We start from the raw sequence: 13,253 nt of genomic DNA, 5'->3' as shown, positions 1-13,253 counted from the left end.
TCGCTGCCTGGACTTGTTAATGTTCATATAATACTTGTAGATCTTATCTTCTCATCTAGCTTGGAAGCATCTTAGGGATAGGATCTATGTATCTTTTTGCACCATGACATCTCTTCTGTTCCATCAAGACATTTTATAAGACAGACACGTGGTTGTTATCTTTGTTAATTTAATTTTTGCTTGCAGTAGGCTTTATCTTTACAGTTGATATGCCCATGGTGTTAGGACCATTACAGGAGCTGATGCATGCAAAGACCCTCCCTCACCCCTCCGTACCCCTACATCCTCCTCTGCACTATTCTTTGTGAATTCTCACCTTGTTTAGCTGGTGAGAGAAGTGCTGCTGAATACCAATGAAGCCTCTGCTACACATATATAGAAAAATGATGGAAATCCCTCAAGGGCACAACTCATAGAATAAACATGACCACTGTAATGTTCACTGCTGTTTCTTTACAGGCCTCTGTGTGTGAGTGTGTGTGTGTGTGTGTGTGTGTGTGTGTGTGTGTGAAGCTTGTTTTCCTTGTGAGAGTGATCAGGCCATATTAAGCGAAACATCAGAGGAAGGTATAAGAAGAACAACTCTACATCTGATCCTGGGCCCTGCAGTCCAGGCTGGTATTGCCACAGAGTGAACTTTGTCTGTACCTTTCGCTCTTTGTCAGGCCGAGCTGCAGAAGCTCAGACAACAAGCTCTGGAGACCAAGCACTTCATTGAAAAGCAGGAAGTGGAGGAGAGAAAGCTCCTGCGGATCATCGCTGAGGCTGATGGGGAGAGGCTGAGACAGAAGAAGGAATTAGACCAGGTAGGAACATCTCCTCACCAGACCTCATCAGCAAGCACAACTGTGTGATTCAGCTTTTCGTGAATCCTCATTCTTTATGCTCTTATATTCTATTTATTGGAAGAACAGCAGCAGCAGAAGATCCGTCTTCTGTTGATTAATTATGAAATATTTGTTCATTATTCAAGTCATATTTATGAGCATTTACTGTCCTCCAGGCACTGGGGATACACTGACCAACAAGAAAATAAGGTCCTTATTCTCAGGGAGCTTACATTCTAGTATAATATAAATGCTCACATATAATTGTAATTAAAAATGGCATAATTCCAGGGCTAGAAACTCAAATGCATAATTAGGAGGTTAGAAACTTACATACTGTCAGAGGCACCTGGGTGGCTTTGTCAGTTAACCATGTGACTCTTGATTTTGACTTGGTCATGATCTCACAGTTTGTGAGATAGGGCCCTGGGTTGGGCTTTGCACTGACAACTCAGAGAAGTCTGCTTGGGATTCTCTCTCTGCCTCTCTGTCTCTGCCCCTCCCCAACTTGTTCTTTCTCTCTCTCAAAATAAATAGTAAAAAAAAAAAAAAAAAAAAAAAGAAAAAAAAAAGAAAGAAACTTAAATAAGCTTTCAGAGATTTGGGAGAGTGAAAAAAAGAGAAGTTGACCGGTGTAAGACAGTAAGGAGTGGTGGAAACTGGTAAGAGCTCGCCCATCATAAAGTCATTCAAATTTTAACATTTATAGGGGTTCCTGGGTGGCTCAGTCAGTTAAGCATCTGACTCTTGATTTTGGCTCAGGTATTGATCTCATGGTTTGTGAGTTTGAGCCCTGAGTTGGGCTCTTCACTGACAATGCAGAGCCTGTTTGGGATTCTCTTTATCCCTCTCTTTCTGCCCCTCCCCCATTCATGTGCACACACGCGCGTGTTTTCTCTCTCTCTCTCTCTCTCTGTCAAAATAAACAAATACACTTAAAAATTTAATATTTATAAAATAATGGGTTGGGGAAAAACCAAACTGATGGACCAAGAATTAATTGGATGATGATGATGATTGATGATTTGTTGTACCCTTTCTCTTTCCAAAGGGACTGCAAATGCATGGAAGGAACCCAGTGTTGACTGTCTAGCAGGGTCTTTCCAGTGCCCTGCCCACTGGGTACCTAGCATACAGGGGCATTTGAGACATCTTTGACAGAATGAAAGAGGCTGCCATAATGTAAAGTGAGACTTTTTGTTCCCTGACAGCCATGCCTTTCCTGATTTTTCTAGGTCATCAGCGAGAGAGATATTCTCGGGTCTCAGCTTGTCCGGCGCAATGACGAATTGGCTTTGCTCTATGAGAAGATCAAGATCCAACAGTCCGTGCTGAATAAAGGCGAGAGCCAGTACAACCAGAAGGTGGAGGACATGAGAATTCTCAAACTTGAGATTAAGAAACTTCGCCGGGAAAAGGGGATTCTTGCCAGGAGTGTGGCAAATGTTGATGAACTCAGGTAATAGAAGACCTTTCAGAGCTGAGGGCACAGTAGCCTGAGGGGAGCTCCTGAAATGACCTTATGTTCATGCTTGTGTGTCATGGAAAGTCTTTCTCAAGTTGTACAAAACAATTTTTTATATGATGACATTATTAACGAATAATGAGAACAGCTTTTCCGTAATTCAGAATCTATGTTGTGCCCGTTCTATGTCACAAAAGAACGGACTCATTTCCTCTCAGGGAAATATAAGTGAGGGCAAAAAAGATTTTTTTAGAAATGTATTCTGGATTTAAAAAAAAAGAAATTTGAAAACAGACCACAGACAAACTAGTTACAATGCAGAAAATAATTTCCCCCAATGAGCTGTTTAGACTTCCTTTAAGAAGGCAGTGTGCAAGCAATGGATCAGCAACATTTACATTCGGTCCTGGGAACATTTGCACATCTTTTTTCTTGGAATTATATACAGAATGAAAAGAAGAGAAAAATGTAATTTTATCACGATTTGAAAAACTCTGTTTCCTTAGAAGGCAGCCAAATTTTATGTCTCACTCTTGATTTATCTTCTGCAGCTTTTACTTTAGCTTAGTGTGCCTTCTTCTTGCCTTAAATCTTACATTATACAAGATCTACTTCCCCTTTGGGAAAACATCACCATGTTTTATATAGGCAATTGCAGGAAACCAAATAAGAAGACTGGTGTTGTTTCAGTAGCTATCCTTATCCCCCCCAGACTTGTAGATGAACAGTATCCTTGACCACCTTGGGACAAGGACACGGTTTGCATCTGCTTCTTAAATGAATTAAGTTAGAAGATAGTTTTGATATTTAGATGCAGTGAGTATATTCAGGAATAGCAAGAGAAGTTGCCACTATCCAGGATGGATCAATACTTTTTATTTTTTTTTTTTTTAGAGTCGCTCGTATTTCAGGTGATGAAAGTAGTGCAAATTCATCGTAGAAAATGTGGGAAATGAAGCAAAAATATAAAGAAGGGATTAGAAAATCACTCATAAGTTTACTAACCAGAGATACCAACCATTGACATTTCGAAGACAAATGGATTCGTTCTAAGTAGCTATTGAATGATCTCAAAGATCATCACTAAACTTGCCAGCCATGAGTTATTTTTGTTATATACACAAAGGACCAAATTCTACCCATTCCTTGTCAGTATGACTGGTTTGTTGGTAATAGATTTTATTTTTCTTTTCAATGGGAGGACAACTTGGGAAAGATATTGGAGGCAAGCAGGCATGAATTCCAATCTCAGACTTGCCACCCACAAGCTGTGTGACCTTGGGCAAATCATTACACTTCTCTGAGCTTTAGGCTTGTAGTTAAAATTAAACACGGAAACAAACACAATGTGCCTAGCGCAGGGTCTAGTACAAAATAAGCTGTCAGTGACAGTAGCTAATACTCCTGCCCTCCTGTCTGACGGCGCTCTAGATAATCGAAGTGTTAAAAATATGCTTTTAATTCTAAGCAGCTTGTTCTGAGCTCCCTGTTGAGTGAACATCGTGCAGTTAATTCTAATGGTTTGTCTTGCTAATGAGGGGAAGTTGTATTATTGGTTTAAATGAAGCAATTAAGTAAAAGAGATGGCTTGGTATTAGTAATCTGCACACCCACAGCAGACGAGGACAGATAATAATATCCTTGTTGCCCGTATCAGTGTGAGTGTTTGCTTCTTCTCCACCCCCCAGCAAAGCGTCTTGTTCAATAGGGTGGCAGCCAGCTCACAGGGTACTGCGAATGGCTATCGCACAGTACCTATTAGCTGGAGATTTCTGCAGTTTGGAGAAGTAGGTTTGAGCCAGAGCTAGCTCTTCAGGACCGTTGCAGCCATCTGTGTAGTTGTGGAACATGAAATAAAATATCACTCCCAACTCGGTGTTTCTCAATCCTGGCTGTACCTTAGAATTACCAGGAGGACTTTAAAACCTATGAAACCTGGGGCGCCTGGGTGGCTCAGTGGGTTAAGCGTCTGACTGGCTCAGGCCATGATCTCATGGTTCGTAGGTTCGAGCCCCGCGTCGGACTCTGTGTTGCCAGCTTGGAGCCTGCTTTGGATTCTGTGTCTCTCTCTCTCTCTATGCCCCACCCCTGCTTGCACTCTGTCTCTGTCTCTCAAAAATAAATAAACACTAAAAAAATTTAAAAAAACACAACAACAACTATGAAACCCAAGTAACATGCTAGATGAATTAAGGCAGAATTCCTGTGGGACTTGGTCTAGGCAAAGGTAGGTTGTAAGGCTCCCCCAGGTGATTCCAGGGTGTAGGCGGGTACAATGCACCGCCCTGATTGGTGTCAGGTTAACACCGGAGCCTCAGTGTCTTGCAGTCAGGTGCTGTATTTTGAAGCAGAACATAAAAGATATATTGTTCTTTATATGGAGATATTTAGAAGCATTGAAAGGTATATTAAAATTCTCATAATTTACTTCCTCCCTGTTCTTTCCATACACTTCTAAATTCTTTGGGTATTCAGAATCATGATTCTGAAGCTCTGGTCCTTTCATTAAAGAAAAAGCTGGAGTCTGCTCTCTGTAGGGATTGGTAACATCTGTGTCTGGCTCAGATTGGGGGCTGGTCTTGGTTCGCAGAAGTCTCCCTCATTCCAACTTTTTATGTAAGACGTAGTGTGTAGATAGCCACATAAAGACATGATTTTCAAATGGGAGGAGAATTTCTCTGCAAAAGAAAGTTCATCTTTTTCAGGCAGGAGTTTTTTCACATGCAAAGAGAATTCTTGAAGGAGAGGACGCGATGCCGAGCCCTGGAGGAGGAACTGGAGAACCCCATGAACGTGCACAGATGGAGGAAGCTTCAGGTAACACCTGGCAGAGCTTTCCTCTCTTCCCCGAATCTCTTCTTCTGCCCTGCACGGTGTCCTAGCTAAAGCACAGTATGAAGCTTGGTTTTATTTAATCCTATGCAAATTGTTACCTAACATGTAAGGCTGGATCGAATGTCAGTTGGGTTGTTCCAAACCCAGATAGTTTACTTGGGTTTTGTTTAAAAAGTCTTGGAATAGGGGGTCTGTGTGGCTTAGTTGAACACTCAGCTCTTGATCCTGGGGTCGTGGAATCTAGTGTTGTGTCAGCCTCCGCACTGAACATGGAGTCTGCTTAAGATTCTCTCTCTCCCCTTCTCCCTCTTTCCCTGACCCTATCTCAAAAAAAAAAAAAAAAAGTCTTGGACAAAATCCCTTCTGTTTCAAGAAAACCCAGGGAAAGATGTGAACTTGCCTCACCAATTGACATTTTTCTTGTTAAAGTAGTTTTGGTCAACCAGTTATCCTGAGGCTGCCTGTCTTGGATTGGTAATTGCCTTTAGCTATATTGGCCACAAGCGTCTATGCTGTCTTTCAGTTGGTCTTTGCATTCTTTGATTTCCTGCAGGAAATAAGGCCCCCTTTTTTTTTTTTTTTTTTTTTTTTTTGAAGGACTAGCATTGTGTTAGCCAAACCCTTTCTCTTAGGATCTGGGGACATAGCTGAAGTCTCACTGTCAGGTGACGAATAACAAACCTCATATTTTATTTTATGATTTCCTGATAGATGTTCCCACCAGCCTTGCAGATAACAGTTAAAGACAAGCTCTGCTTTATTCAAGGAAAAGACGGCCATCTCTTATGGTTGTACCCAGCCACGTGGGTGCCAGAAAGGGCTTGGGCTACACGAACAATTAGGGTTTGGGAAGGATACCAGTACACGATGTAAGAAAGAGCAATCAGCCAAGTCAGTTTTTGGTTTTCATTTCTATTTTTTTTTCCTTTTAATGAAGAAACCATTAAAGATAATGCATTATAAATTGTTAGGTAAACATGAGGCCTGAATTTTAACAACATCTAGTCTTGCCAGATAAATGTGTGCCAAATCTAGTCCCAGTTTGTGGATATCAGTTGGCACTGCTTAGTATTTCTTAAGCAAAGTCAAAGTCAGTGAAATGTTTTCTCCCCACCTCTTCTCGACCCTCATTTATTCCTCTTTAAATGCCAAGAGTGGTGTCATTTACTAAACTAACAATAATATGGATGTGTCTGGGGAAGTAGAGCTAAAGACTTAAAATTCATTTACTGTCACATTAGTTTATTCCATGTGTTTTCAAGCAGATCTTTAAAGTTTCCAATTCCATGTCAATTTCTATTTAAAAATTAGAAAATATTGGGGAGGCAGATGAAAATATTTAGCTGCTAGATTAATTCAAAATGTCAGTACAGTTGAAAGCAGAGCTTTGGCTCAAAGTCGAGAAGACAGATTATCAATTTATAATTGTAGAGTTTGTTCGAATTTGTACAATTCAAAGGTGCATCAAACCTTTACGGATTGATAACCCTATTTGAGAGCTAAATGCCCTGGTCATGTTTTGCTGCCAATGATTAGCAGAAGTCTATGTCCTAGAAACCTTCCCCATCTTAGGCTATAATGAATCTTCTTGTTGGCAATTACCAAAGGAGAATCCTGAGTTTGAATACATTAGGGAACCCTGTCTCATTCATTTGGAAACAGAGGGCATAGGAAGAAAAGCCTCAGAACATAGTAATGAAGAACCACAGGCTTTAGAGCCAGGCATGTCTGGGCTTGAATCCAGCTCTGACCCTCACCGGTATGGGTAAATGACTTAATCCTCTGAGCCTCAGTTCCCTTATCTGTAAAAGGGGAAGACTAATACTGTCTCTTAGGACTGTCATGTGCCTAAAATTTGATACTCTACAAAAAGCACTTAGCATGGTGTCTGGATGGTGGCAAAGAATCAGGTAAAATGCACGGTAGCTATCATTATTGTTATTATTAGTATTATCCCACTGGTGGAATAAACATATTTGCTGTCCACTTATTGGCTAACTAGAGCCAGTAGATAAGACATTAGCCAAGCTTCAATCTTCTTTGATGGCCGTTGCCATCTGTTATGCTTTCTTAGTTTTTTGGTTCTAATTCTCTCTGAGTTGGGTCTGCAGGTTTGCAATAAATTTTAACAAAACAATAATTATTTTACACAGGGACCTCAGTGCTTTGAACTAATGATAGCTCAGCTGCTTTATTTTGTTCCCTTTGAACAGGCCAGTGACCCCAGTACCTATGAGCTGATACAGAAAATTCATACCCTGCAGAAGCGTCTCATCAGCAAGACAGAAGAGGTGGTTGAAAAAGAGCTGCTCCTGCAGGTAGTACTTTCGTTTTCTGTACTCACTGAGCAAGCATGTTTTCTGGGCATCGCCATCTCCAGGACTGTTTTTCGAATTGGCTAGTTGGCAGCTTTGCATGCCCCATTTTTAACTGTAGATGGCAACAGTGACTCACACACAGAGAACAAACAACATGATTAATTGCTCTTTTATGCTGCCATCACTGATATTTCAAGAATTCTGGAAAATTAAGTTGGGTAATGTGAGCTTTATCCCTCACTTCTCTACAGTTTTATTTGTCAGATTCTTTTAAATACTTTTCTTTATATCTTCATATAATGGAAAATGCTATGATTTTGATTTTGAAAATAAGCTTTCACATAGAGCGCAGATGATCTGTCCTCTTGAAGATTTGTGAGATGCACTGGAAGGAAAGACTTCTTTTTGTGAATTGTATGCAATCAGTTATTCTGGAGCAATCAGGAATGGTAGCATCCTTTCAGGCCTGTGTCTTTGCGAGAATAAGCCGTCACCACCATTATCACCACCATGCCAAATACCGTGCGGGTGGCTTTCCCTACTGGTCTCGGTTCCTTTTCACAGTTTGGGGGCGTGGGAGTGGGTCTTATCACCCCCAATCAGCAGATGAGGAAGCCGGGCTCCCAGAATTCAGTGTGGACAAGAATGTTAGCTCCGGTGTTTGGTGGGCTGAGTTGAATCCTGTCTTTGCCAATTTGCAGCTGCATGAGGGTAACCTCTCTGCACCAGGGATTCTTAACCTGTATTATGGGACAATAACAGAACCTGTGGAAAGGGACGTTGTGAAGATGGAAAGAGCTTAGTATTCTGCTTGGCACATAATGTCTAATGGACGTTGGCAATTATTCTTATTATTTCTAATTCCAAAGCCTGTAATCTTAACTGCTGGGTTACCATTAGTAAGAGCAGGAACTTCTGTACGTGAGCAAGGGGTGTTTGCCCCTTCTCTTTTACACTTTACCTTAAAAAAGACATTTTCCCTGAAGTTGGGTATATGGTAAGTAGCTTTCCAGAACATAGCTATGCTGAGTGGCCCATGGGAGACAGTCCTCTTTCTTATAGATGAGACTTTGGAGTCAGAAAGATCTGGTCTTGAATCAGCATCAGTGCTTTGTATCACATGACTCGGGAGACTTACATAAATTCTCCAAACCTCAGTTTCTCCATCTGTTAAATGGGGACAATAATACTGAATTTCATTATGGGAGGAAGATACTCTCATTAGAGTATACAACTTAGAAATCCTGTTGTGAGGGTAACCACTTAGTGCATGGGCACTGGGGTCTGGCAGGCAGTCCGGGCTCTAAGCTGTGACTCCACAAACGAAGCCATAGTCCTGTCCCAAGGCCACACAACTGGGAAGTGGCAAAATGGGGACTCAAACTAGACAGTCACCTCCAGAGCCCATACTTTCTACCACTGCATTACTTTGCCTCTCTTATTACTGCCTTGTTGGTTTTAAAAAGAAGATTTTGTGTTTGCCAAACCTCTGTGTTGTAAGCTTGTTTTGTATTTCATTGACTGCTCTAATTTTATTATTTCTTTCCTTCTATGGGCTTTGGATTTATTCTGTTCTTTTTCTACCTTCTGAAGACTGATGCTCAGCTCACTAATGTTAAATCTACTTTTCTATTAGAAGCATTTACAGGTATAATACGTCTTCTAAATGATTTCTTGAGTTCCTCCCCACAGGTTTTGAGATACGGCATTTTCATTTTCATTTAGTTCTAAATATTTTCTGTTTTCAGAATTATTTCAGAATTATTTCTCCTTCGAGAGTAGTCTTAAAAAGTAGACACTATTCCTCCTGTGGTAATGAAAAGTACAACTTTAAATTTCCAGATATACATACAGTTAAGTTACCTTTTAGTTACTGATTTCTCACTTTTTTTGCATTGTGGTCTGTATTCTTTTTTTTTTTTAATTTTTTTTTAACGTTTATTTATTTTTGAGACAGAGAGAGACAGAGCATGAACGGGGGGAGGGTCACAGAGAGAGGGAGACACAGAATCTGAAACAGGCTCCAGGCTCTGAGCGGTCAGCACAGAGCCCGACGCAGGGCTTGAACCCATGGACCGTGAGATCATGACCTGAGCCGAAGTCGGACGCTTAACCGACTGAGCCACCCAGGCGCCCCTGTGGTCTGTATTCTACTGATTCTTTGGGATTTGTTGAAACTTGCTTTCGTGACCAGCTAAGGTGGTCAGTTTTTGTAACTGAAGCCTGTGTGCTTGAAAGGTTGATGTACTCTCTAAAGGTTCAAGATTCAGGAGTCTCTATGATGTTTATCAGATCAGCCTTCTTTTTATTTTTTAAATGTTTATTTATTTATTTTTGAGAGAGAGAGACAGAGCACAAGCAGGGGAGGAGCAGAGAGAGAGGGAGACACAGAATCCCAAACAGGCTCCAGGCTCCGAGCTGTCAGCAGAGAGCCTGACACGGGGCTCGAACTCACAAACCGTGAGATCATGACCTGAGCTGAAGCTGGATGCTCAACCAACTGAGCCACCCAGGCTCCCCAGATCAGCCTTCTTAATTGCATTGTCCAGATCTGTATCTTTCCTAATTTTTTTTGTCTGCATAATCAATGAAAGAAAGTTTAGAGATTTGTCTATTTCTCACTTTTTTTCTTTGCTTTAAGTATATTTTACATTACGTTCATAAGTTGAGTAAAAGGTTGCAATTGTTATTGCTCCCTGGTGAATTGTTCCTTTAATATTGTGCAAGAACCTTCCTCAATCCTTAGTACTTTTACTTAAAGAATTGTCTGATATTAATTTAGCTCTACCTGGGGTGTTTGTGCATACGGTCTCTATACTTTTAAACTTTTGGTGTCTTTATATTTTAGGTGAGTCTCTTGTAATTAAAAAAATTTTTTTTAAATGTTTATTTATTTTTGAGAGAGAGAGAGCGCAAGAGAGTGAGTGGGAGTGGAGGAGGGGCAGAGAGAGAGGGAGACAAAGAATCTGAAGCAGGCTCCAGGCTCTGAACTGTTAGCACAGAGCCTGATGTGAGGCTTGAACCCATAAACTGTGAAATCATGACCTAAGCTGAAATCCCACGCTTAACTGACTGAGCTACCCAGGGGCCCCTCTTATAATTAAAAAAATTGAATCTGATATACAGTAAAACCTTGGAGCATAATTCGTTCTGGAAACATGCTTATAACCCAAAGCACTCGTATATCAAAGCAAATTTCCCCATAAGAAATAATGGAAACACAGATGATTCATTCTACAACCCAAAAATATTCATATAAAAATGATTACAATACTGTAATATAATATAAAATAATAATGAAAATACATAATATAGAGAAAAACAAACAAATTAACCCACACTTAACTTTGAAAGCCTTCGTGGCTGGTGTGAGGGAAACAAGAGAGAGGAGGGTTATTGTGTAGGACAACTTTCACTATCACTAACGGAATCACTGTTGGCTCAATGGAATCTTTTTCTGTATGGGGGCCATCGTATACACACTTACACGAATGTCAACAATAGTACAGTATTAATAAACTCTTGTCATATACTGTATTTAACGTAACTGGCAATAAGGCAGCAGAGGAAAGGGGCTCTATGTGCTGGAAGCCTGACCTAGAATGAAGAAAGCATTCCTAAGCTTACTCTTGGATGGACAAACAAAGGACTGTCCATAGGTGCTTTGAAGTGGCAAAAAATACACTAGTGCCAGTTGTGGGCACCTTCCAATATTTTGAAAAATCACTGATTTTGGAAAAACACCACAGCCTAAGACTGAGCATCTGAGTATGGGAGATGATCACCCACAATCCTGCAGAGAGAGAGAGAGAGAGAGAAAGAGAGAGAGAGAAGAGCCATTGGCTCAGAAGAACCATTGTGATCATGTGACATTCAGTGTCACATACTGCTCACACTGCAAGACATCGCTTGTTTATCAAGTTAAAATTAAAAAGTTTTAAATTTGCGGAATACTAGAAGAAGTTACAATCCAAAGTTTTACTATATTTGTCTTTTGATTGGTACATTTAATCCAAATAATTATTGATAATTTTAGGTTTATTTCTACCTACTTATTTTCTATTATTTACCCTGATTATTATTATTATTTTTTTGGTTTGAAAAAGGTCTGTTCCTGCTTTCTATTGGATTGAGTTTTCTTTATCCCCTCTTTTTTCCCTCTGCTGGTTACTTCTCTCTCCTCATTACTCCCTACTCTCCTTTTCCTGGTTTATCTACTTATTTTTTCTGAATTGCTGCCACCACTCAATGTAATTCTCATTTTCTGTTTCATGAATTTCCTCAAAAATTGAGCATGCGTAGTGGACGTCAAATCTAAACTAATCTAAAGTTGATCCATATGCTTATTCCTAACAATACAAGGACTGGGAGTGCTTTAATGCTAAATACTCACTCCAGTTCTGCCAGCATTAGCCAGAATCATGATTTTATAGAGTCAATGAATACTTATTCAGATTTACCAAGGTGTTTACCAGTTTGGTTTTTTTAATTTTTAAAAAGTATTTATTTATTTTGAGAGAGGGGTGGGTGAGGAGGGGCAGAGCGAGAGGAAGCAAGAGAGAATCCCAAGCAGTGCAGAGCCCGATGTGGGGCTTGATCTCATGAACTGTGAAATCATGATCTGAACCAAAATCAAAAATCGGATGCTTAACAGACTGAGTCACCCACCCTTTTAAAAAAAAATTTAAGTAAGCCCTTTGCCCAATACGGGGCTTAGACTCAGGACCCCAAGATTAAGAGCCACATGCCCTACTCACTGAGCCAGTTAAGCACCCCCTGTTCTTTTGTTTTCTATTTCTTCATATCCTTAGTTCCTTTCCTCAAGTTTCCATCTCCTTTTGGAGCCTTTCATAGTTATTTCAGTGATACATTTTTCAGAGGTGAACACTCTCCTTTGCTCATCTGAAAATGTTTTTATTTTGGCCATACTTATAACTGATGGAGTCCAAATTCTGTTTTCTGTGTGTACTTTGAAGCTGGACAGCCTTTGTGTTGGTTTCTAGCAATGGCATTGAGAAGTCTGCTATTAGTCTCATTATTCTCAATCGTCTTCAGGCATTTTGTCTTTGCTTCTGTTTGGTTGCTAGTGCTTCCCATTGTCTTTGGTGTCCTAGAGTTTTGCACAATGCATTTGGTATGAATTTGGTTTTGATGACAGTGCTTAGGACTTGCTCTATTTCCTGAATCTGAATCTGTCTTTGAATAGTGTCTCCTTTATCTTCTTTATTCACCCCTTCTGGAACTCTTACCACATATAGGTTGGGTTTTCTCATTCTTTCTTCCTTATCTACTGGCCTCTTTGATATTTTTCTTCTCTTTATCTCTTATGTTACTTTTTCTCAGCTTTATCTTATTATGCACTAAGGTGTGCTTCTCTGCTAATAGCCAATTGAACAAGACTTGTTTTCACTAAATTTATTTTTATTTTCTAGAGGTTTTTTTCCCATATGACTGGTCTTTGTTGATAGTGTCTTGATTTTTCTTATGTTTTTTGTTCTTCCTTTATGTCTTCAAATAATTTAAACATTTATTTTATAGTCTTTATCTGATTGTTCTATAATTTTAAGGCCTTGGAGATCTTTGCTATTGTTTATTATAACTGCTGACTTTAATTCATGATGGATCTTTTTCTCTTTGTGTTGTAATTTTGGATTGTGGACTCATTTTCAGAAAAGCTTTATAGGATTCAGGAATGGTTCAGGTTAAGGGTATGCCCTTTCATTTGTTTCTGCCAGGTACCCTAGAAGTGATGAGTTGCTTAAGATATTTTTTTATGTTAAAATCTCACCTTGGGACTTCCTGGACTAT

The 13,253-nt window shown here is 39.9% G+C and overlaps 1 protein-coding gene across 3 annotated transcripts in view; it reads left to right on the top strand.

Moving 5' to 3' along the window:
• The window catches only part of CFAP58 (cilia and flagella associated protein 58), a 113,153-nt gene that overhangs the window by 53,253 nt on the left and 46,647 nt on the right, over nt 1-13,253 (top strand). For all 3 annotated transcript variants that reach the window (XM_060641556.3, XM_060641560.3, XM_060641559.3), the window contains exons 12-15: nt 666-806; nt 2,063-2,286; nt 4,998-5,109; nt 7,341-7,445. In XM_060641556.3, coding sequence (XP_060497539.3) covers nt 666-806; nt 2,063-2,286; nt 4,998-5,109; nt 7,341-7,445 — 582 coding nt within the window. The remainder of the gene's footprint in view (nt 1-665; nt 807-2,062; nt 2,287-4,997; nt 5,110-7,340; nt 7,446-13,253) is intronic.

Source organism: Panthera onca, chromosome D2 (assembly GCF_046562875.1).
Source record: "Panthera onca isolate mPanOnc1 chromosome D2, mPanOnc1 haplotype 2, whole genome shotgun sequence".
Lineage (NCBI taxonomy): Eukaryota > Metazoa > Chordata > Mammalia > Carnivora > Felidae > Panthera > Panthera onca.
The sequence above is the reverse complement of the archived record's forward strand: the minus strand, read 5'-3'. Positions and strand labels throughout refer to the sequence as shown.